A 23932-nucleotide genomic window follows, 5' to 3' on the forward strand; every position below is an offset into this window, starting at 1 on the left:
CCGCATTTTTAAAAATGGCTCACATTAACAAACAAGACAAAAAAAGTTAAAAGAAATCAAGACAAAAAGTTACACGGAGCCCGGCAGCGGCCATCTCGTTTCCAGCCCACGTTGCAAATACAGGCCCGGCGCCTGAGGTCGGTAACCAGGCCAGGTTCCCAGCACGTCCTCCTCCCGATCTATATCGCTGCCTCCGCTTCCGCCGTTTCGCGTCTCGTCTGTCTCCATTCTCCAGTTCAATTCGGCTCACCCCCTCCGCTTGCGGCACGGCCACCACCCTTCCCCCCCTCCCCGTGGGGAAACCCTAGAACCTTCTGGAGGCCACCCCGAAATCTCGGCGGGGCTAGGGCTCCCGCTCGCCCCACCCCGCCCGCGGCGATGCCGCTCTTCATGTCCGACGAGGAGCTCCGGCTCCTCGGCGGGGACGTGGCCGCGGTCGCCGAGCGGGCCGACGCCGCCATCCGCGAGCTCCGGAACCAGGTCGACACCGTCCGCGCCGAGGCCGACGCGGCGGCCATCGCGGCCGAGCAGACCTGCGCCCTCCTCGAGCAGCGCTTCACCACCCTCTCCGCGGAGGTCGATCGGTACCAGGCCGAGGCGGCCGAGCACACCGCCGCCTCCGAGCGCCGCGCCGCCGACCTCGCCTCTTCCCAGGCCGAGATACACCAGCTCCGCATCCAAGCAGTACGAACCCTAGATTTTTTGGGCGACTGATCATTTTGTTTGGTTAAGCTTCCTGCACTGACCACTTGTGTTGCTGATGTCGCAGATTGCAAAAGATGGCGAGGTCGAGCGTCTCAAAGTGGAAATCTCGGAGCTGCACAAGTCCAAGTGCCAGTCGCTGGAATTGATCGAGCAGAGGGACGCAGAGATACGGGAGAAGGATGGCGTCATTCAGAGCTACCATGATAAGATGGTGAGCTACCCTAACGCCCTCACACTTCTACTAGTAATATGCAGCAGTCATCAAACTGGTTGTAGAGCGAGTTGAGAGTGCATGATCACCTGAACAAATTGTCGCTTGGTGCAATCTGATATGTTGGTGTGCAGGACAATGTAGTTTTTAGCATCATACATTGGTAGTACCGACTACTGGTTACTGGTTGCCGCTTGAGGATTTTGTTATTGAGTTTAACTATAGGTTTTTTTCTGCCTAAATGCTAATTAGTGCAGCTTGTTTCTGTAACTTGTCCTGCTTTAGAACAGATTTTTGCGCACCTCAAGAGAGAAGGAGAGAGAGGATTTGATTTGGTTTGCTTAGCACCATATGGTGCAATGTACATGCAAAAATGCGCAAGCAACTGCATATTACGGACGTTCTTGCTGGTTTTCACCAGTAAATTTATTGGAATAACTTCTGACTGACTGGATGAATCATTTTCGTTAGTTGGTTATGTCTATCGATCAGTTACCCATGGGGCAATCCCTTTGGAAGGCATGCATGTCCAAAAATCAAATTTGCATTCTGAGCAATATATTTGATATTAACTTGATTTGCTTGTAGGTATACATCTATATCTGTCTCTACCATACGTTATTTCACGTCTTTGTTAAGTTTTTAGGACACACCTGATTACTTATGTGAGACATCTTACGAAACTTCTCTTACATCTTAGAGGTTTGTGTTCTCTACATATTATCTCGGTGGAGCTGATACAGTACCTCCATAGACGGCGGCTATTATATGCTATGTAGATTTGACGTTAGCTTGGTAGATATTATGTTGTTTCATGAAGAGCTATTCTTACATTCAAATATATTATAATTTGTAATAAATCATGACATGTAGATTTGATGTTGTTTCATGAACAGACTTAAAATGTTAGTTTTCCACTGTCTATATAACATAGCTACATCTGCTTTTCTTTTATAGCATTATTACATGAACTATCTGCCCATTTGAAAAGCTGAATGTTCGATCTCTTGTCAGTTTAACTGAAGTGGAGCTATTTAAGAGTTCTGCCATATCGCCAGACCTCTCACTCTTTTTCTTGAATAACTTATCTTTAGTTTTTCCATCAGACAATCTTGAAAATTTTAAAAATGTGATATGCTATGTATTAGTATCTATTGCATTTTTTCTTGCTGGCGGTATGGATATGGGTTATATTATTTTTGCGCCTATCATGAGCGTTATTTTATCTATGCACTCTAGCAAGCTAAGCCTTTTTTAAACTCAATTGAGATTTCATGCTCCTTTGTCGTGGAAAGACCTTTGCTGTTTTGTGTTTTATAGCATAAAATTAAGTGGGCATACCGTTTTTATCGTCTTTTCAGGTAAATCAGGCTGACTCTTCTGCTGGTAAAGAGGCTAGGATACACGAGGTTGAAGCTAAGTTAACTCACTGCCAGGCGACATGTAACCGCATTGAACAGGTATACATATAAAAAGGCTTAGGAATGCTTAGAACTTTAGAACCAAGTTTTAGTATAATGTTCTACCAAGCCTTATTTCAGTTCTCTATAAATCTCTTGTACACCGCATCGCCTTCGTTTGCTCTTTGGTTATTCATTGTTATACTAAGATTCAAGGAAGTTCCCGAGCAATTGTTTTTCATGGACCAATTGGTGTTTCTTATTTTATTACTTCCCTTATTAGGAGAAGGAGCTTCTTGAAAAGCATAATCTCTGGCTTGATGAGGAACTGAAAGCAAAAGTAAAGAATCTATCTGATCTAAGAAAGGCAAACATGGATGAGGAGTCCCGGATGTCAGCAAAGATTGCAGAGGTTACTTTCTTCTTATTTAATACTTGATGTGACAGATACAGGAAAGAAAACATGAACCTGATTTCTGGTTATCAGCTTGAAAGAGAGATTTCTGAATCTACAAGTTCCTTGAGGCGAAGTAAAGAACGGATTTCTGAGCTTGAGCAAAGAGTATCTTATATGGAAAAGGTATAACTTCTGATGATTATGCTATTTCTATCATCTAACTTTTGCTATTCCCTAAAAAACCAGCTAACTTTTACTATTTCATCTTTTGTTGACTGTAGGAGCTACTCTCAGCAAAGGATGCTGCAGCTGCTAATGAGCAACGCCTTGGCGCTGAGCTTTCAACTGTATGCCCCCCCCCCCCCCCCCCTCTCAACCTCCGCTGTCTATTAAGTTTATCTCATCTTATTACTTGTATGTAGATTGGCAATTGCCTTCTTAGTAGTATCAGATATCCTAGATACTCTCCCAATTTGCTTTGCTCACTTTATATTTTGACGATTTGGAAATTGTCGAGCTCCTTGATAGTAATTTCGCTTTGGCACACGACACATAGTACTAGTCTTAGAAGGCATTGTAGATCTATGTTATTATGTGCTCTAGTATAAGGAATTCAGCTTCACAGAAATTGTCTAAGCCAATTGAACCCCAAGTATGTTTATCTTCTTGAGAAAAAGCAACAAGCATTGCACCTTGTTATATTAATATATAGGGGAAACATATTTGCCTGAACAAATTATAGCTAAGTCAGAGAGCAGAAACATTTGCAGCTTCTTAGCCTCGGCCTTGACCTAATCGTGAGTCTCATAGCTCATTGTGCCCAGCTGGCCTGGCACCGCTGGGTCTCCTCACGAAATACGCAGGAGTCCCTCTGCTTGCAGTCCCACCATGCATTGAGCATGGTGATGGAGCTCAATCGTACATGTAGCGTAGCCAGATAGGATGCTAGAGTTATCTTTCTTGGCAAAGAATTGGCCAACCTCTGGTGTTGTGAATTGCATATCAGGGGCATGGGCTGTGTGCTTGTTAATGCTAGATTGTCTGTTACTCCCTAAAGTAGTGACCTAAAACGTCTTATAAAAGTTGTTATGCTGTCATACATATTTGGTTTGCATGAGAGTCAGTCGTCGCCCTTGGATTTGAAGTTTGACCAATGAAAGTTGTGCTTTTCTTTTGAAAAACAAGTTCAACTCATGGCTGGCTTATCTAATACCCATTATTATCTTGCCCACCTTGGCGTGCCTGTCTAGCCAAGTAGACGGCCAAATTTATTTGGTATGCCTGCTTAAGTGTTTTGATATGACTAGTGTCACAGCTTGATTGTAAATTCTTGTACTTGATATAGAAGTTCTCTACCTGATTAAGACTCACTCTTTACAGTTAGAAACCTTGCAATGATCCCATTACCTTGTATGTATATGGTCTAGCCCCTTGCCGTTGGCAATTTGCAGTTATGAAGCGATGATGTTATTTACAGTAGTGCTGTTCATCTCTAATAGTAGCTTTTGATTTGAACCCTAAAAAAACAAGGTCATGAAACTTGCTGAACTTCACAAAGAAAGTTCTAGCGAATGGTCAAAGAAGGCTGGGGAACTTGAAGGTGTTATTAAAGCTTTGGAGGTGATGCCTTTGTGTATCTTCTTTGGATGTAATTCTCTGTCCCATTTTATGGATAGAGACTCTTATGCTCAATTGTCATTCTTTGTGCAAACCAGACACATTTGACCCAAGTTGAAGATGATTACAAGGAAAAGCTTGGGAAGGAGACCTTGGCCAAGAGTGATCTTGAAATGGTATATCTGGGGATTATTTTCTGTACCCAATTCAGTGGATTCTGTGAGTGGATCGTAGTGGAGATTTGGACCTTATTCTGTTTTCTTTTTTCCCTGCAGGAAGTTGCCAACTTAAAGCAGAAGATACAGAAGTGTGAACTTGATTTGGAAAATTCAAGAAAGTCTGGTGAAATGAGCCTTGTACCATTCACCAACATTGCAGCAGAACCCGCTAATTTAAGTGATACACCCATGAAAGAAATGTATGGTTTCTAAAACTCACTGACCCTCTAGTCTAGTAAGATCTCTGAAGTAGGATCTATCACTGTATAGGCACCAAGAGTGTATTTTCTTCTATTTTGAACTCATGCTTGCATGTAAATGGAAATCTCAGTCTTCTCTTTTCTGTTAAATTTGTTTTACTAGAGCATGTAGGTGCCATCATTAATGTGCATTCTGTTAGGTGGATTTTCATAGTATTTGAGCTAGATCTTTCTAAATGTGGTATCTGCTGTGTGTCACATCCAGTGTAAACCATCCTACTAGGTTAATCTTTACCAATGTTCATACATAAAATTATCTTAAAAAATAAAAAATAAATGTTGTGTTTATTAGTATACTGTATAGATCAAAACTCGTCCTAAGAGAGAACATTTTCTGAATTCCGCTTTGTTCTCTGTTTTGCAGGTCACTTTCTGATGATGTAAATCGAAATGACCTAATGATAGTTCCAAGAGTACCTAGTGGTGTTTCTGGAACTGCATTAGCTGCTTCTCTTCTTCGTGATGGCTGGAGTGTATGTTTGATGTCTTGTACTCATTATATTTTGTCCAACATTGCACGCTTATCATATCTCAAATCAAATGTTGCTTGATAACCTGTTTTACATGATCAGCTTGCTAAGATATATGAGAAATATCAAGAAGCCACTGATGCTTTACGCCATGAGAGGTTTGGGAGGAGACATGCTGAAGCGGTTCTGGAAAGGGTACATTATTGTGCTTGTCAATATCTTTGACCGAATTTAAGCTCGTACATAGTTCAACATGATTTGACCAAACTGTGTTGACTGACACTTCGTCTATATGCAATTACTCCCTCTGTAAAGAAATATAAGAGCGTCTAGATCACTACTTTAGTGATATAAACACTCTTATATTTCTTTACGGAGGGAGCCCATCTCTGTTTTAAAACCAGCTGGATAACTGTTATGTTTGAGAAGCATAACTAAAACCAGTTGGATAACTGTATATGTTTGAGAAGCATAACCAAACCTGGACGTTTTATGTTTACTTTCTTTTGTTTTTGCTAGTGTTCTCTACATATGGTTTCTAGAAAGGGTGGTAATTTGAAGCAATTGTGCTGTAAAGAAACTATTTTCTTATTTATGTTATCGGTCAATTTGAAACAATGGTGCTGTAAAAAAGGTATATTATATTTGTATGTAGTGGTCAATGTTTTAAAATTTCTACTGCATACATTCTGAAACAGCATCTATCAAGTAAGAAATGGAAAAATACAAGAAGTTTCTCAATGTTGCCTCGTCCAACATTTTTCTTTTCCTTGACACTTCTTATTTTAGGATTAGTAGTGGATAGCAGGAAGTTTATCTGCGAAGTGCATAACACACACACCGCATGTAGTTAATATTCAATAATTACGTACTCGTACTTGTAATGCATCATCATTCCTGTTCAGGAAGGAAGCAACCATTAGCCTTATTTAATCTACTTCTTTTGTACTGCATCCTTTTTCTTTATTCTGTCTACTATTAGAGACTGAATTATCTTATGTATAACAGGTCTTACATGAAATTGAGGAGAAGGCTGAACTCATCTTAGATGAGCGAGGTAAATTTTTAGTATAAGTACCATTTATGATATGATAGCATTGCAACGATGTTTGTTTTGTTATACAAGCTCAACCATTTGGACACACTATTTAAAGCTTAACCTTTTTCTCACGTCAGCCGAGCATGAGAGGATGGTTGAAGCTTATGCTCTAATGGATCACAAATTGCAGCAGGCATTGTTGGAGCATGATAATTTTGAGAATACCATAAGGAATCTAAAGGTATGCACGTATTATAACTTGTTAAGTTTCTTATAATGAGGTTTTAACATTATTGTGTCTTCCAGTCGGAGTTGAAAAGGTGGGAACGTGATCATTTTATTGCTAACAAGGAAATAGATGACCTGCAAAAACAAGTGAGTCATAGCCCTACATTCCTTTAGTTATATTCCTTCCATTCATTGGAATTGCGAAACTGTATTAAAATATGTATATGTGAAATCTCTAGCGCTAACCTCAATTATTAGTGCTATCATCTCATTGTCAACTATCCCATTAATTATTGGGTGCATTGTTGGTGGGTAAGATTTAGAGAATCTTGAAGTGCTGGCAGTCCTGATAACTGATATCTCTATTTATGAGGCTCTCATGAAATGTCCATTCGTCCTCCAGTTGTTCTAAATCTGATCCATTCAAATCTAATCAAATGACACATGAATAGTTCCATAAGTTATCACTGAGAAGGTGCTTAACAGTGAATTTTCTGTGTAGTACCTCCACTCTGGAGTATCTCCTGACCGAAAAGAAATACTATATGGAATTGGATCGAACTCGCTTCCGTTAGATAGAGTAGCAGAATGTTCGTCTAAGGGACAAGCATGGTTTGATACTTTGATACTCCAAATCTATCAAATACTCCCTCCGTTCCTAAATATTCGTCTTTTTAGAGATTTCAAATGGACTACCACATACGGATGTATATAGACATATTTTAGAGTAGATTCACTCATTGTGCTCCGTATGTAGTACTTGTTGAAATCTCTAGAAAGACAAATATTTAGGAACGGAGGGAGTACTACCTTAGGGATGTTTGGGTTGTTGCCACACCTGGTGGTTATGCCGAAAATTAGGCAGACATGTCTCAAGTGTTTAAGTTAGCACATTTTTGGTTTGACCAACTGTTGCCACATTTTAGGTGGAACATTTTTGTTTCGAAGCATTGCCCTAGTTATGGCCGTCCCACCACTTAAAGTGTGGATGTCATCCAAACTTGTCTATTTGTGAAACAACTGCAGTTTATATGGGGAAATTGCATGCTACTACTGGGTGTACTTAGTACTTACACATGTCTATATATATATATATATATATATATCCATCCATTCCAAAATATAAGGCGTATTTTGATTGTCTCAATTCATGCTTTACATATATCTCTCATACACTATTTAGTCAATGCTCAGGCAATCATAATCATACGGAAGTGCATTTGGATATGAATCTAATGGCGTCTATTTAGTGTAACTTAAACTACATACTATTGGACTAATTGTTGGTCAAAGTATGAATTCAGACGGTCAAACTACTCATGTTTTGGGACGGAGATAGTATATTGCATCGATGATACATCATTTATATATTTGAAGACTTGATTCGTTAATTGTATGTTGTACCTTCTGATTATTTGTAGGTCGCTGTTCTTTTAAAGGAATGTCAAGACGTACAGCTTCGTTGTGGTTCTAGTGTTCCCATTGCAGGTCATGGTGCTGCTTCTACCAGCATAAGCAATGGCATGTCTAATGCTGAAAACAATAACCACGCACATGTACGCCTCATTTTGATCCTTACAAATACTATATTTTACCATCATTTCACACGATATTCTATCTGTAATGTAACCATCTGATAATGTGGGGCAGATGACATTTAATGATATTAATGGGCTCGTTCAGCAAAATGTTCAACTTCGAAATAAAGTTCACATGCTCTCTACCGATCTTGAAAATAAGGGCGTGGAACTCAGGGTATGCATGATGTTTAACTTCGCTCCGTATATCTGAATTTTTATTTGTATTCCATTTGTGAGTACCAGGCCATTCTGTTATTTCCATGGGCAAATGTCAAGCATCTTCCCTTTTTTCCTTTTTAGGAGAGCTTCCAAATCGAGCTGAAGAGAATCACAGACGACGCTGCATCAAGAGTTGAAAAAGTTATGAAGAAATCCGAAGAACAAGCAATAATGATTGAATCTCTTCATAGATCTGTGCGTCTTACATATCTTGTCAAGACCTGGAATATCTTTTGATGTTAAACTCCCTGTTCTTCAAAATGTCATCCAGAAGCTGCATGTGACATCAGCCCTAATATAGTTGACTTTTTTAGGTTGCGATGTACAGGAAATTGTGTGAAGAACAGCAGAAGACTCGTTCCAGTATCGAAAACATATCCAGTAATCTGCAAGGTTCGATCTGTTAACCGTATGTTGATTTCAGTTTAGACTGGCATGCTGTTGTGATGGAAGTGGTGTACGCAGTTAGTACATCTTACTGCTATAGTAACGTAGTATTAACTAGAAGTCATGGTTTTGTTTTTTATTTTCTAGATGATGGCAGAAATGACCTGATGGTGCTGTTTGAAGGATCACAGGTGATCTTCTCAACAAGTGACCAATCATATGTACTACCATGCAGTTCTAATGATTGTTCTCACTGTGAATTCCATTTGATCTTGACCAGGAGATCTCGAAGAAAACACATGAACAAGTCTCTGAGCGGGCCAGAAAACTCGATGAAGAGTTGACCAAGTTGAGGTTATCCCCTCTGCTTTCTTACCTTGTTTGCTGTAGAAAAATGTTAGATGTAGGTAACATCTACTCCCTCCGTTCCATATTACTCGTCGCTGATTTAGTACAACTTTGTACTAAATCAGCGACGAGTAATATGGAACAGAGGGAGTAGTATTTTTGTCTTTTCTCTCAATTGACAACAAGATTGATGGTTAGGAAGCAACATAACATCATAATAAGCTCTTTCGACATCTTTCTTGGGGCATTCTGATTTACTTGTGATGCATAACTTACCTTTGTATTTTTCTAGACAAAAACATATTTAAATGGCCAAACATTGTTACGAAAAAACTTTGCGAAATCTGCTTGTCATGATATTTACTTGCCAACTGTGTTGAAGTTGGGTCTGCAGATTTGCAGACACATGATTCCATTTCTCACAACTTTTTACTACAGTTGTAGATGGCTACTTATACAGGCTCTTTATGTGATGCTCTTTCTGGCTTTACTTGAAATTGAATATCTGACCAATACTGGCTATCATTTTTTTAGGACTGAGCTTATGTCTTTGCGATCTGAGCGTGACAAGGCAGTGCTGGAAGCTAGTTTTGCTCGAGACCGGCTTAATGGGTTCATGGCAGAGATTGATCACCAGGTTCTTTCTTCATAACTCTTTCCTCACATTGGTGTGTCACCTTGAATTTCCAGTTACTTAGTACTAGAAGATAAGTGTACACTCATCCTAATCTAGTATTCGTACATACAGAGAAAGGAAGCTAATTCTGTTTCGCTCAGAAATGCGGAGTTGATGCATTTAGTAGTTGATTACGAAAAAAGACTCCGTGAAAGTTCAGATTCTATGCAAGCTTTAGAGGAGAGCTCAAGGAAACTGTCAATGGAGGTATGTTGGATTTATCGCATCCCTTCAACAGTTATAAAATGCTGAACCCTGACACAAGTTTCCAATTTTTAGGTGTCTATTTTAAAGCATGAAAAAGAGATTTTAGTGAAGTCAGAGAGAAGATCTTTGGATGAAGTCAACAGTTTGTCTGAGAGAGTGCACCGTCTGCAGGTTTTTTCTCAATGTCCATTACTTTAAAATTTTATCTCATGGCTTCTTTCTTATGTTTTTTTTTTGCATATTTTACCATTTAGCTGCTGATATGATGGTGTTGCTAAAAAGATGAGATTTTTTGTGTGTACACCATCCTTTGGCCTTGTGTAATAACCATGCAAGTTCTGTTTTTCTGTACAACCATCCTTTATCCTTGTGTTAGCGATGCAATTTTCTATTATACCTGCCTATGGGCAGGCAACTTGGTATTAGCATTTTCTGTTGTGTTATGTTATAAATGTATATAGTTTATTTTGCATGAAATAGCAAGTTATTTTAGCTTTTGTATTGATTTGTAATCTCAGCAAATCTAATTAAGTTCCATGTTCTTTGTAACATTGAAGTAAGTTTATATTGTTTGTAATCAGGGATCTTTAGTGCATTTTCTTGAAATTTCCTTTCACCTTTTCTTCTTCTGAGATACGTTGCATTGCAGGCTACCATTGACACAATACATACTACTGACGAGGTTCAAGAGGTATGTTGTGTTTAAGATCTATTAAAATGTTTGAATTTTGTGTGCCTCTTCGTTAACCTGTGGATAATTTAGAATGCAAGGTCCATGGAAAGGAGAAATCAACAGGAGTACATCAAGCGACTAGAGGTAATAGTTTATCTCAGCAGCTATGGTGCATTGCCACTTCTGCTTCAGGCTTCATAACTACCTTCGATTTGTTTTGTCAACATTATGTTTGCAACATATCAGAGCCTAGGAATATATTGCTTGATTTTGTTCATTCAACTCTACATGTACGTGGTTATTTGAAATCTAAACGGTTTTGTAGAGAGACTGGGCTGAACTAAAAAAGGAGGTTCAAGAGCAACGAGATCATGTTCGCGTCCTGACACTTGACAAGAAAAATGCCTTTGAGGGCTGCATGAAGCAGGTAGAGGATATGAGACAAGAGTTACAGAGCTCATGGAAAGCTTCTAGTGATGCTGAGGCGAGGGCTGCTGTTGCAGAGGTTCGTTCAAATAAATTGTTTACCAAGGTTTTGAGCGCATTACCTGACTGTTTTAACTTGTATGTTTTGTAGGCAAAGTGTTCAGATCTGGAGGTGAAACTCAAATCAAAAAGGGTAAATACTAGCCAGTCCAAAACTGTGATTTTAAGAACTTCCATCCACCCAAAATCGCATGCTGGCAATAAGAAAATGTTATATATAAGGAGCTGTTTACTTTGGGTTGTTGCAACATTTGGTGTGCATATTTGATGGTCTGCCTAATTAATGAGCTGTTTACTTTGGGTTGTTGGAACGTTTAGCGTGTGCATATTTGATATCTGCCTAATGAAAACAGAGTGTAGACTGTTATTTTCACATCTATATATTTATAATGGTTAAAAGCCAGTGTCTCCCAAGGAGTAACTGATGGCTTGTCAAGTGAACTAGTTGATTAGATCTGTCTCCTATTTATAGTTTGTGTGGGTGCCCAGGTTCCTGTAAATTTTTGTGAAGAACCGTTTTTGGCAATGTATTTCAGTTAGGCCTCTTCCCTAAAAAGACTTGCTAAAAAAACTTCAAGTGCCAAAATTTGATTATATGTTGTGGTTCGTCTAATTCTGTTGGTTTCTGGAATGTGTCTTTAGTAAATCATCTCAACTTGACTATTAGTCCATTCTGTAATAGTGACCAAATTGCAATTGTCCCTAACACTGTAGTGGTTGTTATGTGATGCTTTGATGGACACATTGCCCTTGTAAGTTTGAGCTTCTTATGACAGTTGTTTTATACATGAGCAAACATTATCCTTAGTTTAGGTTGCATGTTGTTGATGGTGGAATGCCCAAAAAGGTCATTGTGAGAACTACGACAAAACAGCCTGCCTGCTAAAGAACTCTCCTGGAATCAGTCTCCATATTATTGCATGTCTTATCAAGTGTACTTAGAAAACACGGAGTATTCTGGACACTTTTACTTATGTTATCTTCTTCAAGATGCTGATTATTACTTTTTAAAGTTATTTAGGTCATAAGGCCTCACCTGATTTATTTTTTCTTTCCAAGAAAAAAAAATCTGATCCTGCTTTTTTATCTTGATATAGATCATATTTAGGGACGGTGGTCATGATAACTCAGCAGTAAATGAGGTGAGTTAGCTTTCATCTGCTATTGACCTATTGTTTATATACTATGGTAAAGGGTCAATGTGATATGCTTGTTTTTCTTCAAAAATGGATCCATGCCACTGGTATCTCTTTGAGTTCAGCACTGAATCTTGGCATCTGGAATATTTTATGCCCTCTATAGTCTATATTCTACCACCTTCATGCAGCTTTTACTGGGCCATTTCTGGATTATTCACGTGTTTGGTGTTTTGATGTTCATTCCTGTAGGTGAATGATGAGCTTTTCCGGTTGAAAGAGGAGTTGGAAAAATGCAAGGAGGAAGCACAAGCAAATAATAACTATATGCTTCAGGTTCTCCTACCATCTCCTGCAATTTTGCTAATATTTCTTTCCTATGAAATTAAACCTTACTTATAAATATATTTATTCGCTGACCTATTTGAGTCATAAATATGTTCCTGTACAGTACAAAGAAATTGCAAACTCAAATGAAGTTGCATTGAAGCAAATGGAATCGGCATACCAGGATTACAAAACTGAGGTATTAAAAATCTGTCTTTTTTTTTTCTTTCTATTGAAGTCTCACGTACTTTACTGGACGTGTGTTTAAAATTCTTCTACTTTTGGTAGTCCGAAATGGCCAAAAGAAGCTTGGAAGATGAGATCGCTAAGTTGAGAAGTAAGTTGTCTGAATTTGAGAAAAGCTATGTGATGAAGTGTGAAGAAGCTGCCAGTGCAATTGAAGTTAAAGAGAAAGATATCACTACTCTTATGAATGACATTACGATCCTGAGGAATGAAGTTTCCCAGAAAGTGTAAGCAGTTGGACTCTCGATAAATAGGCATGGATGCAGTGTTCTTTTTTTGCAGATTTGGTTGATCCAATGTTTTAATTCTCTGACAGATCGCGGATTGAGAACTTAGAAGTTGAATTGGCTTCCTCAAAGAGTGCTCTTGATGAGCAGTGTAAGCGTTGGCGTAGCGCGCAAGACAACTACGAGCGGCAGGTATTACCCTATTTTCCTGTTTTCATTTCTTAGTAAGCTTAATTTGAGAATCTAAGTGAATGTTTGTTCATGAGTATACTTAGAATACCAAGTGTCATTTTGTGTTGTTGCGTGTGCCATGAAGGGCAGTTATTATGGCTGGAGCCTCTTGGCTCCTTATCGTTCTTGGTCTAAACCATTTTCTCAATGGAGGCTTCTCTACTGTTCATTAAGCAACAATCATTGTATCATGTGGGTACTCCTTTAGGTTCTGGTGTTATTCTTATTTGGATTAATTAATGTTGTTATAATAAACTCCAAAAAGTTCTATGCATCTCTCCAACTGACTAAAATGTGGTGACATTTGTTGATTTGGTGTCATAAAACAACTATGCATGATGTTTGTAAATGTGTTTGCATGTTGGTTATCTAAGTTTCAAACAGTTTTAACCATGATTTCAGTGAGTATTGTGTAAGATTCTAACCTTCACATGCCTTAACATTAATAGCAGCAATCTGGTGTCATATAACAACTATGCATGTTGTTTGTAAGTCTTTTCTCATTTTTGTTACCTAAGTTTCAGACTGTTTTACCATGATTTCATCGAGTATTGTGTATTAAGATCCTTACCTTCACATTAATGGCAATAGTTAATCTAAACCATATAATTGCTCACTTACCTGCTACCAGAATTGAACCTATGGTAAGTATAGGAACAAAATTAAGTTTGCAGAAATAAACTATGTTTGCAGGATTGATTCACCTTTCATACCTTTTCTTTAATGCCTACGACGAACCTGAATTAAATTTTTGCTTCTGGTATCACATATATTTATGTCTTCCTTGTAGGTTATCCTGCAATCTGAAACAATACAGGAGCTGACAAATACTTCTAAGCAACTGTCTTCATTGCAGCAAGAAATGGCAATGCTTCGTCAAACAGCAGATGCACACAAGGCTGAAAATGTAAATTTTGACACTCAAAATTCTTTGGACTCTGTTATTTTGTTTCGGGCTTTGGCTTTGTGGAGTACATACTATTCATATTTTGTCGGGCTAGAGTACGTACTATTCATGCTTTGTTAGGCCAAAACGGTTGATTAGTTTGTGCCTTTTGGCTTTTGGTGAATTTTACCTTTTTGGGTTAAAGTTTAGCTTGTGGCCAAGTATAAGTTGTGGCATCACCCACTTTTGTAGCCTCGATTGTACTATTTATACATGTGTTTTAGCCAAAAGCCCATGACGTATACCTGTAATGCTGTTACCTTTTTCCTTGAGAGGAGTATGGGGTTGCCATAGGAATCTGGCTTGCCAAGCACTCTTTTGTCACAAGTGGCAATTTGCGGTGAAACAGATGGACTTAGAGTTTCTGAAGATTGACTTAAACATTGATCTATTCTTTTGGTAGTAGGTAATTGTTCTTTTAGGAGGAATTTGGTTGAGGCTTCTAATCCTTATTTCCATATCTAGCTGGTTCATTTGAAAGACCTTGCTGCTATGTTGAAACACTCCATTCAAGTTTAAGTAGTTAGTGTACTTAATTCTTGATTAATTCTTCAGTTGCTGGTGATATTAGTGGGCTACATATCTTGACAGCAGGTGCAGTTCTTCAGATTATTGCCCTACTCTACAGATTTTGTTTGAAAAATACTCCCTCTGTCCCAAAATAAGTGTTTTAACTTTAGTACTCCCTCCGTCCGGAAATACTTGTCGGAGGAATGGACGTATCTAGACGTATTTTAGTTCTAGATGCATCAAATTTATACATTTCTTGGACAAGTATTTTTGAACGGAGGGAGTACAACTTTACACTAACGCTACTACAAAGTTGAGACACTTATTTTGGGACGGAGGGAGTATTACCCCTGTGCTCGTAGACTACATTTGTCCTAAAAATCCTGAAGAATAACTTCTAAGCCCTTGCTGCTCTGGTTTTGTTAAAATTGTCCTACCTGGCAGATACTTCTTCTAAAATTCTGTACTCCAGGTCTACCTGATCAACCAATATCGCTCATTTTCTTGGTTAGTGGGGGCATGTTTTGATTTCATATACGTTTGGCTGTTTAACTTACGCAATTCTGAATAATAATCGATTCTGTTCCCTTTATCTATGTTTACAATCTCTACATCATAGTATGAATTTGGTTGCACGGTTTCTTCTTGGGAATTTTTTTGTTGCATTTGTAGATTAAGCGGAGTTAGATGCATAAAAAAAGTGATTTGCTTAGTTGCACCATCTTAGCTAGTTCTGTAAAAAAATAACATGTAATATTTTCAGGATGCTCTAAGAACGTCTGGTGAGCAAGAAAAGATAGAGTTGGTGAAAGAAAAGGATGAGGCCCTTCGGAAGTATAGCGAGCTAAATGATCAGGTTTTTTAGCTTGCCATTGTTACTATTTGATTATTCTTGTACTATGTAAGAAGTTTTTCTTTAGTAATGCTTATTTTTGTTAAAATCCTGCTGCTTATCTTAAGTCTAGATATTGGGTTCTCAAAATAAAAATCTATCTGATTGGTTCTGGTAATTCTTGGAACAGTGTGTTTCTGGCAGTTCCTTGGTTGCCCAGTTCAGTGTTGATCAGTTTCATGACCATATGGTTTAGTTATCTGCTTGTTATTCATTATGACTATCTTGGGTAACATTTTATTTCATGTGCAGAATAAGATTCTACACAACCGATTAGAAGCTTTGCACATTCGATTAGCTGAGCAAGAACGGGGTATTGCTGGGCTTTCATCGCAGCGAACCGACTCACATGGAGAGGATGATTTGCATGGCGTTGTCAGCTACTTGCGCAGATCAAAGGAAATAGTGAGTGCAAGATTCCGCCTTTATTACTACATTATGTTATTTCTTGTCGGTGGTATTTATTCAGTTAACTATTTCAGGCGGAAACAGAAATATCGTTGCTTAAGCAGGAGAAATCACGGCTTCAGATAGAGGTATGTTAAGTTTGCCCCTCTTGCTCGCTGTTACTTGTTTAAAATACTTGCCAACTATGAGTACTGCACTGTGGGATGCACGATCATTGCATGTGGTCCTGTTCTTTCACTGTGCATATACGTTTTCTGTGCAAGCTAACTTGCATGGTTTAATCAGTTTGTTTGTGTGAAGTGGGAACCAATATTAAACATGATTTCAGCTATATGACTACCGATTGCATGTGCTTCTGTTCTTTCACTGTGCATATACGTTTTTTTGTACTAAGTGGCATGGTTTAATCAGTTTGTTTGTGTGAAGTGGGGACCAATATTTAAACATGATTTCAGCTATATGATTACCGGTTGACACATTTTATGTGATGCCATTTGTTTGTCTATTTTGAGAGAGAACTGTCACTTCTATACTTGATTTCTGCTATATGATTGGCAAATTATGTGTGATGTGGATGAAGCCTGGCAAATCCCTTCTGCCCTTAAAGCTGAAGTATATAAGGTCATTATTATTTCTAATCAGATGCACTTCATTCTGTTGCTTGTATAGCTGGAAAGTGCATTGAAGTCCAGCAAGGAGGCACAGGACTTGCTCCGCAGTCAAGCTGATAGTGCAAGATCATCAATGTTCAAGGATGAAGAATTCAAGTCGCTGCAACTCCAGGTGCCATTCTACCTTGTGAATTTTGAACACATTTGTACATTTCCTCTTGGTGCCTTATATATGTATCTCATTTTCCCTTTTGTTTTTGAAATGGATTTTGCTCAGGTGAGAGAAATTAATTTGCTTCGTGAAAGCAACATACAGCTTAGAGAGGAGAACCGACACAATTTTGAAGAATGCCAGGTCAGCTAAATGATGGTGTATTGTCTATTTTGTTTTGGTATGGCCAATAGCTGTATGTGCTATAGTCATTCGTTTCTTGATTTTCTCTCTACAGAAATTCCGTGAGGAAGTTAACAAAGCTAAAATAGAGGCTGAAAGATTGAATAAAATTCTACTGGAGAAACAGGTATATGCTGAAGTGTGTACAAAAGATCTAGACATGAAGAAGACTGAAATAGCAAATCTCAACCAAAGGATTTCTGAGGTATGTTATTGGTCATTTTGCTACCATTGTATAGTCTGACACATCCTCAGATATAATTTTTTTGTATTAAGTACCAGTATATTGTTTCTCGAATCATTCTGAATATATCCGTCCAAGTGAATGTGCATGCGTACTGTCATGATATAATAAATTTCATCCGTCCAAGTGAATGCATACCAAGTAGTGGACTTGGTGATGATAGTCCAGTCAGTCATGTCACCCCGATTCAACCCCCCATAAAATCTGGCAATCAAACTAAAAGAAAAACTATGTCCAAACAACAAATAATACAACAGACAGTTGGCTGAGCATGACGGCGCAGCCTTGATGCCCACTTGGGCAGTGCATGGGGTTGGATCTGACTGCAGGGAGCATGTTGAGCTTGATGGTGGCGACACAGTGGGGTTATTTTCTTATCTTTGGCAAAGATCAGTGCTCAACTAAACAACAAATTTGTACCATTGAGCCATCCCAGCCCCAGGCCTCCCAAATTGAACTCTTGGGATGCTCCCTGGTCCCCTGGGACAGGCAACCAAACAGGCACTTGTTCTTGGACTTGAGGCAGCAGATCCCTTCAATGCTGGGCATCAGTTTTCTGCAGGCAACATTAAACTGTGTATTATGGGAAGTTATGGGGGCAGTCTTACCAAGGGAATAATGGGAGTGTATTCAGCAGTGAAAAATGTGTGCTTTCAATTTTGCTGTCATAGGTGGTGTTATAAGCGGTGGGAGTTGATTGATTTAGTGGCTTGCTGTGTGGCACAGAAAAGGGTAGGTATTGGAAGAAAGGGAAACAGTGATGAGGTGCTCAATTTGTGCTGTATTGTATTTCTTCATTCAGATGGTCTAAGTTAATGTTTTCTTCATGCCCTAACATTATTGACACCAGTATATCAGATATTTATAGTTCGACTCTTCTGAAGTTGCAGTTATGTTCTGAACTTTTACTGTCTTCTGCAGTTGGTTGAAAACAGTAGAGGCGTCGATTTGAACACATATGAGACCATGAAGGGTGAACTTCAAAATATCAAAGTCAGTGGTTTTATTTTCTCTGTAGTGCCATAATTCTGAGATATCACTTTTAAATCTTTCTTTTAAAAAACAAGTGTCCCCCTTGACATTCCCTTCACAAGTACTTGAAATGATACTATTTTTCTATTTTGGGAGAGCATAGCAGCCTGCCCGTTTTTCCTTAAGCTGCACGCGATTGTTAGTGTTGTATCATATGCTGCAAAACCCCATTTCAGTTCAGTAAGTAGTAATGATACTCTTTTGGACTACGGGCATAAATTTTAAAAATCTTTTATTTTCTTGTGGATATAAGTTTTTTGCCATCCATGTGCAGTGTCTTCTTTCTAGAGTACGAGTACACACCTTAGCCATGTAATCCCGAGCCATGCCATCTAAGTGTAGTGTCAAGGAGACAATTTCAGACCACAGACTTCTATTGATTAACATGCTATCTAAGTGTAGTGTCAACTGACTTCTATTGTTTATTTCTTGTGCCTAACAGTCAACCTTGAGAGAGAATTCAGTTGAGCTTGAGCGTGCAAAGAATCTTCTTTCCGAGAGGGACGTTGCCATAAGAAATTTAGATGAGAAGCTTGCTGGCTGTCAGTCTGAATTGGGAGCTAGGGAAAAGAAGCTGAATGATGTTGAGGTTTGAATTTATTAATCCTTGTGATACCAATATTATGACTTCATATTCTCAGCTGTATTAATATACCATTCTGTTCCATAGGCTAGCCTGAAATCTGAAATTGATAGACAGAAGAAGATTACCTTCACCTACAAGGTTAGGATCTCCTTTTTTTCTGTTGCAAGGTCAAGAGTTCAGTGCCATTTTCATGTGTTATTATGTGACCCTATTTAATGATGCAGAAAAAGGTTGAAGTGTTAATGCGAGAGAAGGCGGATCTTATAAAAGAAAATAAAAGCCTTTTGAAGCAGATTGAAGATCTTAAATCAAGTAATTTGACGTTCTTTCTCTTTCATGTCAATTGATATCTGCAATTTCTCTAGTTCTAAATCTGATGAGCAGGTCAGAAAATGCCGATGGAAACATCAAATGTTCAGGCCGTAAAAGAGAAGGACATCAGGATACAGGTTAGCATGTTGAGCTTAAATGGCATTAAAACATTTCTTCCTGCTTTTAACTCAAATGTATTAACAGACACTGGAAAAAATCTTGGAGAAGGAGAGAGATGATCTCAAGAAAGAAAAGGCAAGCCGCAAAAAGGCTGAGAACGTTTTCTACGTCGCTGTTCAAAATCTATCAAAGGTACATATCTTCCTCGTGCTCATTCTCGATGGATTTTCCCATTCGTAGTGCTTTGCCACATTGTCAGTTTACACATGATAAACAAACGTCAGCCAGTCATGTCATGTAGCATTGTTATAACTATTTTTTTATGCTTTTAGTTTTTATGTAAAATCTTGTAAAGGAATATATTAAGAGAAGTCTAAAGAATCTTCAATGTTTATAAATCAGTGGACATTTTTTTTAATGCCTTCGTAAGTTCTTACCAAAAGGGTGTTTTTAAAGTGTCATCCAATTGATTTTTTCAAATATCGTTTACAGGAGAAGAAGCAAATAGAGGAATCGATTGAGAAGCACCGGCAGGCTGTGAAGGAGGTGATTGAGGTATAGTTTATCTTAAATATCCATTTATTTTCCTGTTGGTTATGGAAGTCACAGTATATATACTTTAATTACGGAGCTCTGCTCATTTTAGGGACCTAACACATTTATCCTTAATTATCTTCTATGATCATAATTGAAAGTCGATGTGCATTTTCTGCAGCATTATTCTGGACAATCATCTCAAATCCCGTCTGGATCAGCAGTAGAGGAGCAGTTCCGTTCATATTTCCTTGCGGCTAAAAAAATGGAGGAGTCTCCTAGCCCGTTCCAAGATGGTTCAACTAGCCAGACACCACCTATTGAAACTCCCACTGTCGATACAGCTGCGACAGGTGCTCCCCCTCTTCATTCTTTCTATTCTTCCGAGGATGGGATATTAAGTAGTTGAAATAAATGCGGCAAGATCATAGAATCGATTAGGCGCATGCATTTGGTAAATAGCCTGAAAATGACGGTTATTTATTGCAAAAGTTAGTATTAGACATTGTTTTGAAATGCAATATTATACTGAACTTACCAGGCATGTTGCTTGGTGGCATAGGGTTGCAACTTAATCGTAGTTGACAATGGGGTTGTTTCTACTTTGTTACCCATCCTTAAAGTATGGGAGTTAATAATCCATCTTTTTCCTCAGGGCGGCAGGTAGCTACTCCGCCAAGGCCTGCTCAAGTTAAAGTGATGGAGGAGAAAGCAGTTTCTTCTTTGCCCAAGCCAAGTACTGAACAACGCAGATCAAGAAGGGTGCTCGTTCGGCCTAGTCTTGAACGAATTGAAGAGCCCCAGGCTGATGCGGCTACACCAGTTGTCGATGGTTCTGCAGTACAAGAGAAAGGTGGCACGTCGACAGAACGAGGTTCCACAGTAGTTCAGGAAAAAGGTGGCCCATCACTGGAGCGTGAAACTTCTGGCAGTGTGTCTGTATTGCCTTCTGGTCGCAAACGTCTCATGCCATCATCGCAGATGAGAGATGATGCATCACATGGAGAGGCTAATGATGCCAATCCTCCATCAAAGAAACCTAAAGAGGATTCTGTTCAGAGTTCCAGTGAGTTAAAAACTGATCAATCGGCCCCTGAAGATGTAACGACTGAGGCTCCTGTGGTTATTTCGATAGACAACCAAGATGTGCAACAACAGCCTGGAGAAGAGATGAACACGGATCAGGCTTCCATGCCAGTTGAAGAGGTTGAGGACATCAAGGATGACGAAGCGGGTAACAATGATGACATGGAAGAATATACAGGTGCATCAATGGACATCGAAGGCCAGGATGCTGAAGTTAATATGGACAGTGATGCAACTGCTGTGGAAGATGTGCCGCTTAAGTCAGAGGCAGTAGTGGAATCGTTTGATGAAGACCAGAAACACGAAGATGCGAAGGAAGAGGGCCAGATTACTACAGCCACCGATGCCGAGGATGAGAGGGAGGAGGGGGAGTTGCCGGATGAACCTGAACAACAATCAGATAGCAGTCCCCTGGATATTGGTGAGCAAGCAGGTGATGCTTTCAGGGCAGCATCTCCAAGTGGGGCAGCAGCAAAGAGCGATGCAGACATGTCAGAGGAGATTGTAGAAGGTGATGGTACTGCTGAACTTGCTGAGGTGGAGCCAGACCAAAGCCCTCTAGCACAGTCAGGCGGAGCGGATGCATCACCAAGCAGAACCACAGATGCATCCCCTGTACGTGAACCTTCCCCTTCAAACCCAGCCATTGCTGGCGCATCTTCTGAACAACAGAATCCCGGTACCGCAGCAGAGAATGTGGGAAGAACAATCAACTTGACGGAGAGGGCAATACAAAACAGAACAAACAGACAAAACAGACTTGTACGGACGAGCACTCCACAGCCTTCCTCTTCCAGGGGTCGTTCTCGAGAAGCCGGGCGCGGACGTGGACGTTCCCGGCGAGGTGGTCAGCCATAGTGAGGTGGAAAAAAATTGGTGTCGTCGCTGGAAACTTGTAGTTGCATCTTTTGCCCAACTACGTAGACTACTTTTTGCCATGAACTACTGAACAAGCTTTGCTGCCGGAGTAAAGCATTGCATGACTAGTAGCCGTCGAGTAAGCAAATATACGCTGCCCGACTCGTTTACAAATGGTATGATACTAAGCGGCTGTGTTATGGCGCGCTCATGTGCGCTTGAATTGCTGTGAGGTCACATCACTAATTGCTACGTGAAACTGGTCATCAATCGTGTCTAAGTTCACCTTATGCGTTAAATTCAGCTCTGGTTTGTTGGCGTTGCGTGCCAGTTGCTGGGGTAGGCGGTGGCTTTCTTAAGGACGCGTGTGGGTTGTTGTCCGTTCTGACTTTTTTTGAACGCATGTACACAAGAGCCATGCTTTTTACACTTTACACTTTCGTTTTCCTTTTGCGCCTTAGGACTTAGTTTAACATGGAGCTTACATTTGCCATATGATGTACTGAGCAATAAAAATCTAAAATCTAGAAAGTGAGTGTCAACTAATCCATCTAGAACATAACACGCCCCGAAAAGCCGTTGGCAGGGCGACACAACTTAAGCCAGAGCCTTTGCCTAGATCACCGAAAACAACGTCCCTTCTAACCAAGGATCAAATTCAGATTTTCACTATGATTGGACCGAACAATGGGTCTTCTTTCATCTATACAAGCTTGTGTTTTTGTGTGGCTAACACAGCAAGCTTCATCATGCATAATACTTCATCATTAATTTATCGAACTAAAAAGAAAAATACATTGAACTACACATTATTGGCAACAACAAAGCAAAGCGAGATATGCGATGGATGCTTCCTTCCTACGCATCCATGCATACCCCATACAGGTACACTCTCCAATCACACACAAAAAACGTCGACAGCGCGCTCGCACGCAGTCGCTGATACATGCATACGCATGCCTTGCCTATGCATAGCAGCTATTTTATTGTAGCAACCAAAAGCTAGCGGAAATTGAATTGTAGCAGGCTAGCTACCCATTGATCGATAGGCGTAACGTGGACGCGTTGGCCGGCCGACTCGATCCATGCATCAGGGGGACTCCGTGGTGGCTGCGGGGCGGAAGGGGTTGGGCACCTCGAAGCCGGGGTTGGGCACCCAGGTGTCGTCGGCGCCGGGGATGAACTGCGCCCTGGCGGCGACCGGGATGCTGTGGTCCAGCCCGCCGATGTCCGGCCTGTAGTGGCTGCCCAGCTCGTACCGCCCGATCCCCGGGATCAGCACCGTCCCCTCCTGGAACGTCTCCGGCCGCTTCACCGCATCCTCCTTCCCGGCCGGGACGTCGCGCGCCGTTGCCGAGCCCGCGCACGCCGCGGCCGCCACCAGCGCCGCGAGGATCAGCAGGGACGCCGACTTGCAGGCCATGTCGATCGAGTGGCTATGTGATCGCGACTAGTGGCAGTAGCTAAGTGAGCCTCTTGCTGCTGTCTCGATCGCTGGCTGTTGCTTTCGTTGTGGTGGATGATGTTGATTGCTCGCCTTGCCGGGCTTATATAGAAGAGCGTGGCGTAAAGGCCACGGGGGAGTTCGCCCGCTGGCGCGCCGCGGGGCGGATGGGAGCTAGGAAAAGGCGGTGCGTTCAATTCGTATGCACGGCGCACGCTGTAACCAACGCCGGGCCGTGCGTTATTGTGCGCGCGCGAGTGAGCAAAAAAGGGCTTCTTCCTAGGGTGTGAATGACGTCGACGAGCATGCGGCGCGAGCGATCGGACGCGGGAAAGGGCCGTACGTGGACGACTGGCAGGGCGCGGTTGAGTTGGTTGCTTGCGTCGTACGTACCGTTCGATTGGGGGCGCGCGCGAGGAGGGAGGGACCCTGCGCCGCGCGGTTGTTGGTCTAGAAGCCATGCCAGGTCCGGAAGCTCCAGCTACCCTCGCCTGCTCTTTATGGCGCCGCCGCGATCGACCACGGGGAGGCTACTTATTTCCTTTCTCTTGCTATATCTCCATTTTGCCACATTTGTGTGGCAGATTTTCCGGACACGGTGTTTTGGCTCCTAGGTGCATATGCACCTATTGTCTAAATACACATTTTGAAAAGTTAAAATTTTTGA

The 23932-nt window shown here is 40.5% G+C and overlaps 2 protein-coding genes across 3 annotated transcripts; one reads left to right on the top strand and one right to left on the bottom strand.

Annotated features, from left to right (window-relative positions):
• Positions 1-224: 224 nt before the first annotated feature.
• On the top strand, positions 225-22124 carry LOC123145520 (nuclear-pore anchor). Of its 2 annotated transcripts, none has more exons than XM_044564947.1 (48): positions 225-684; positions 770-916; positions 2278-2376; positions 2600-2728; positions 2804-2896; positions 2995-3060; positions 4244-4333; positions 4429-4506; positions 4606-4748; positions 5173-5281; positions 5381-5473; positions 6287-6335; positions 6455-6558; positions 6624-6692; positions 7967-8101; positions 8196-8300; positions 8426-8539; positions 8659-8737; positions 8879-8922; positions 9012-9085; positions 9614-9716; positions 9828-9962; positions 10035-10133; positions 10612-10653; positions 10726-10779; positions 10961-11140; positions 11213-11254; positions 12219-12263; positions 12510-12593; positions 12709-12783; positions 12873-13057; positions 13147-13249; positions 14079-14195; positions 15508-15600; positions 15889-16041; positions 16119-16172; positions 16714-16827; positions 16933-17010; positions 17105-17254; positions 18215-18286; positions 18768-18914; positions 18996-19049; positions 19136-19223; positions 19293-19360; positions 19428-19535; positions 19836-19898; positions 20059-20230; positions 20533-22124. In XM_044564947.1, the coding sequence occupies exons 1-48, from the start codon at positions 379-381 to the stop codon at positions 21819-21821; spliced, it is 6093 nt and encodes a 2030-aa protein (XP_044420882.1). In that variant the 5' UTR covers positions 225-378; the 3' UTR covers positions 21822-22124. The 2 variants fall into 2 exon arrangements, with proteins under 2 accessions (XP_044420882.1, XP_044420883.1); XM_044564948.1 differs by having other exon boundaries at positions 19296-19360.
• Positions 22125-22564: 440 nt separating this feature from the next.
• On the bottom strand, positions 22565-23355 carry LOC123145521 (putative cell wall protein). Its single transcript, XM_044564949.1, has one exon. It carries the CDS (start codon positions 23242-23244, stop codon positions 22912-22914), a length of 333 nt encoding a protein of 110 aa, XP_044420884.1. The 5' UTR covers positions 23245-23355; the 3' UTR covers positions 22565-22911.
• Positions 23356-23932: the final 577 nt, after the last annotated feature.

Source organism: Triticum aestivum, chromosome 6D (assembly GCF_018294505.1).
Source record: "Triticum aestivum cultivar Chinese Spring chromosome 6D, IWGSC CS RefSeq v2.1, whole genome shotgun sequence".
Taxonomy (NCBI): Eukaryota; Viridiplantae; Streptophyta; class Magnoliopsida; order Poales; family Poaceae; genus Triticum; species Triticum aestivum.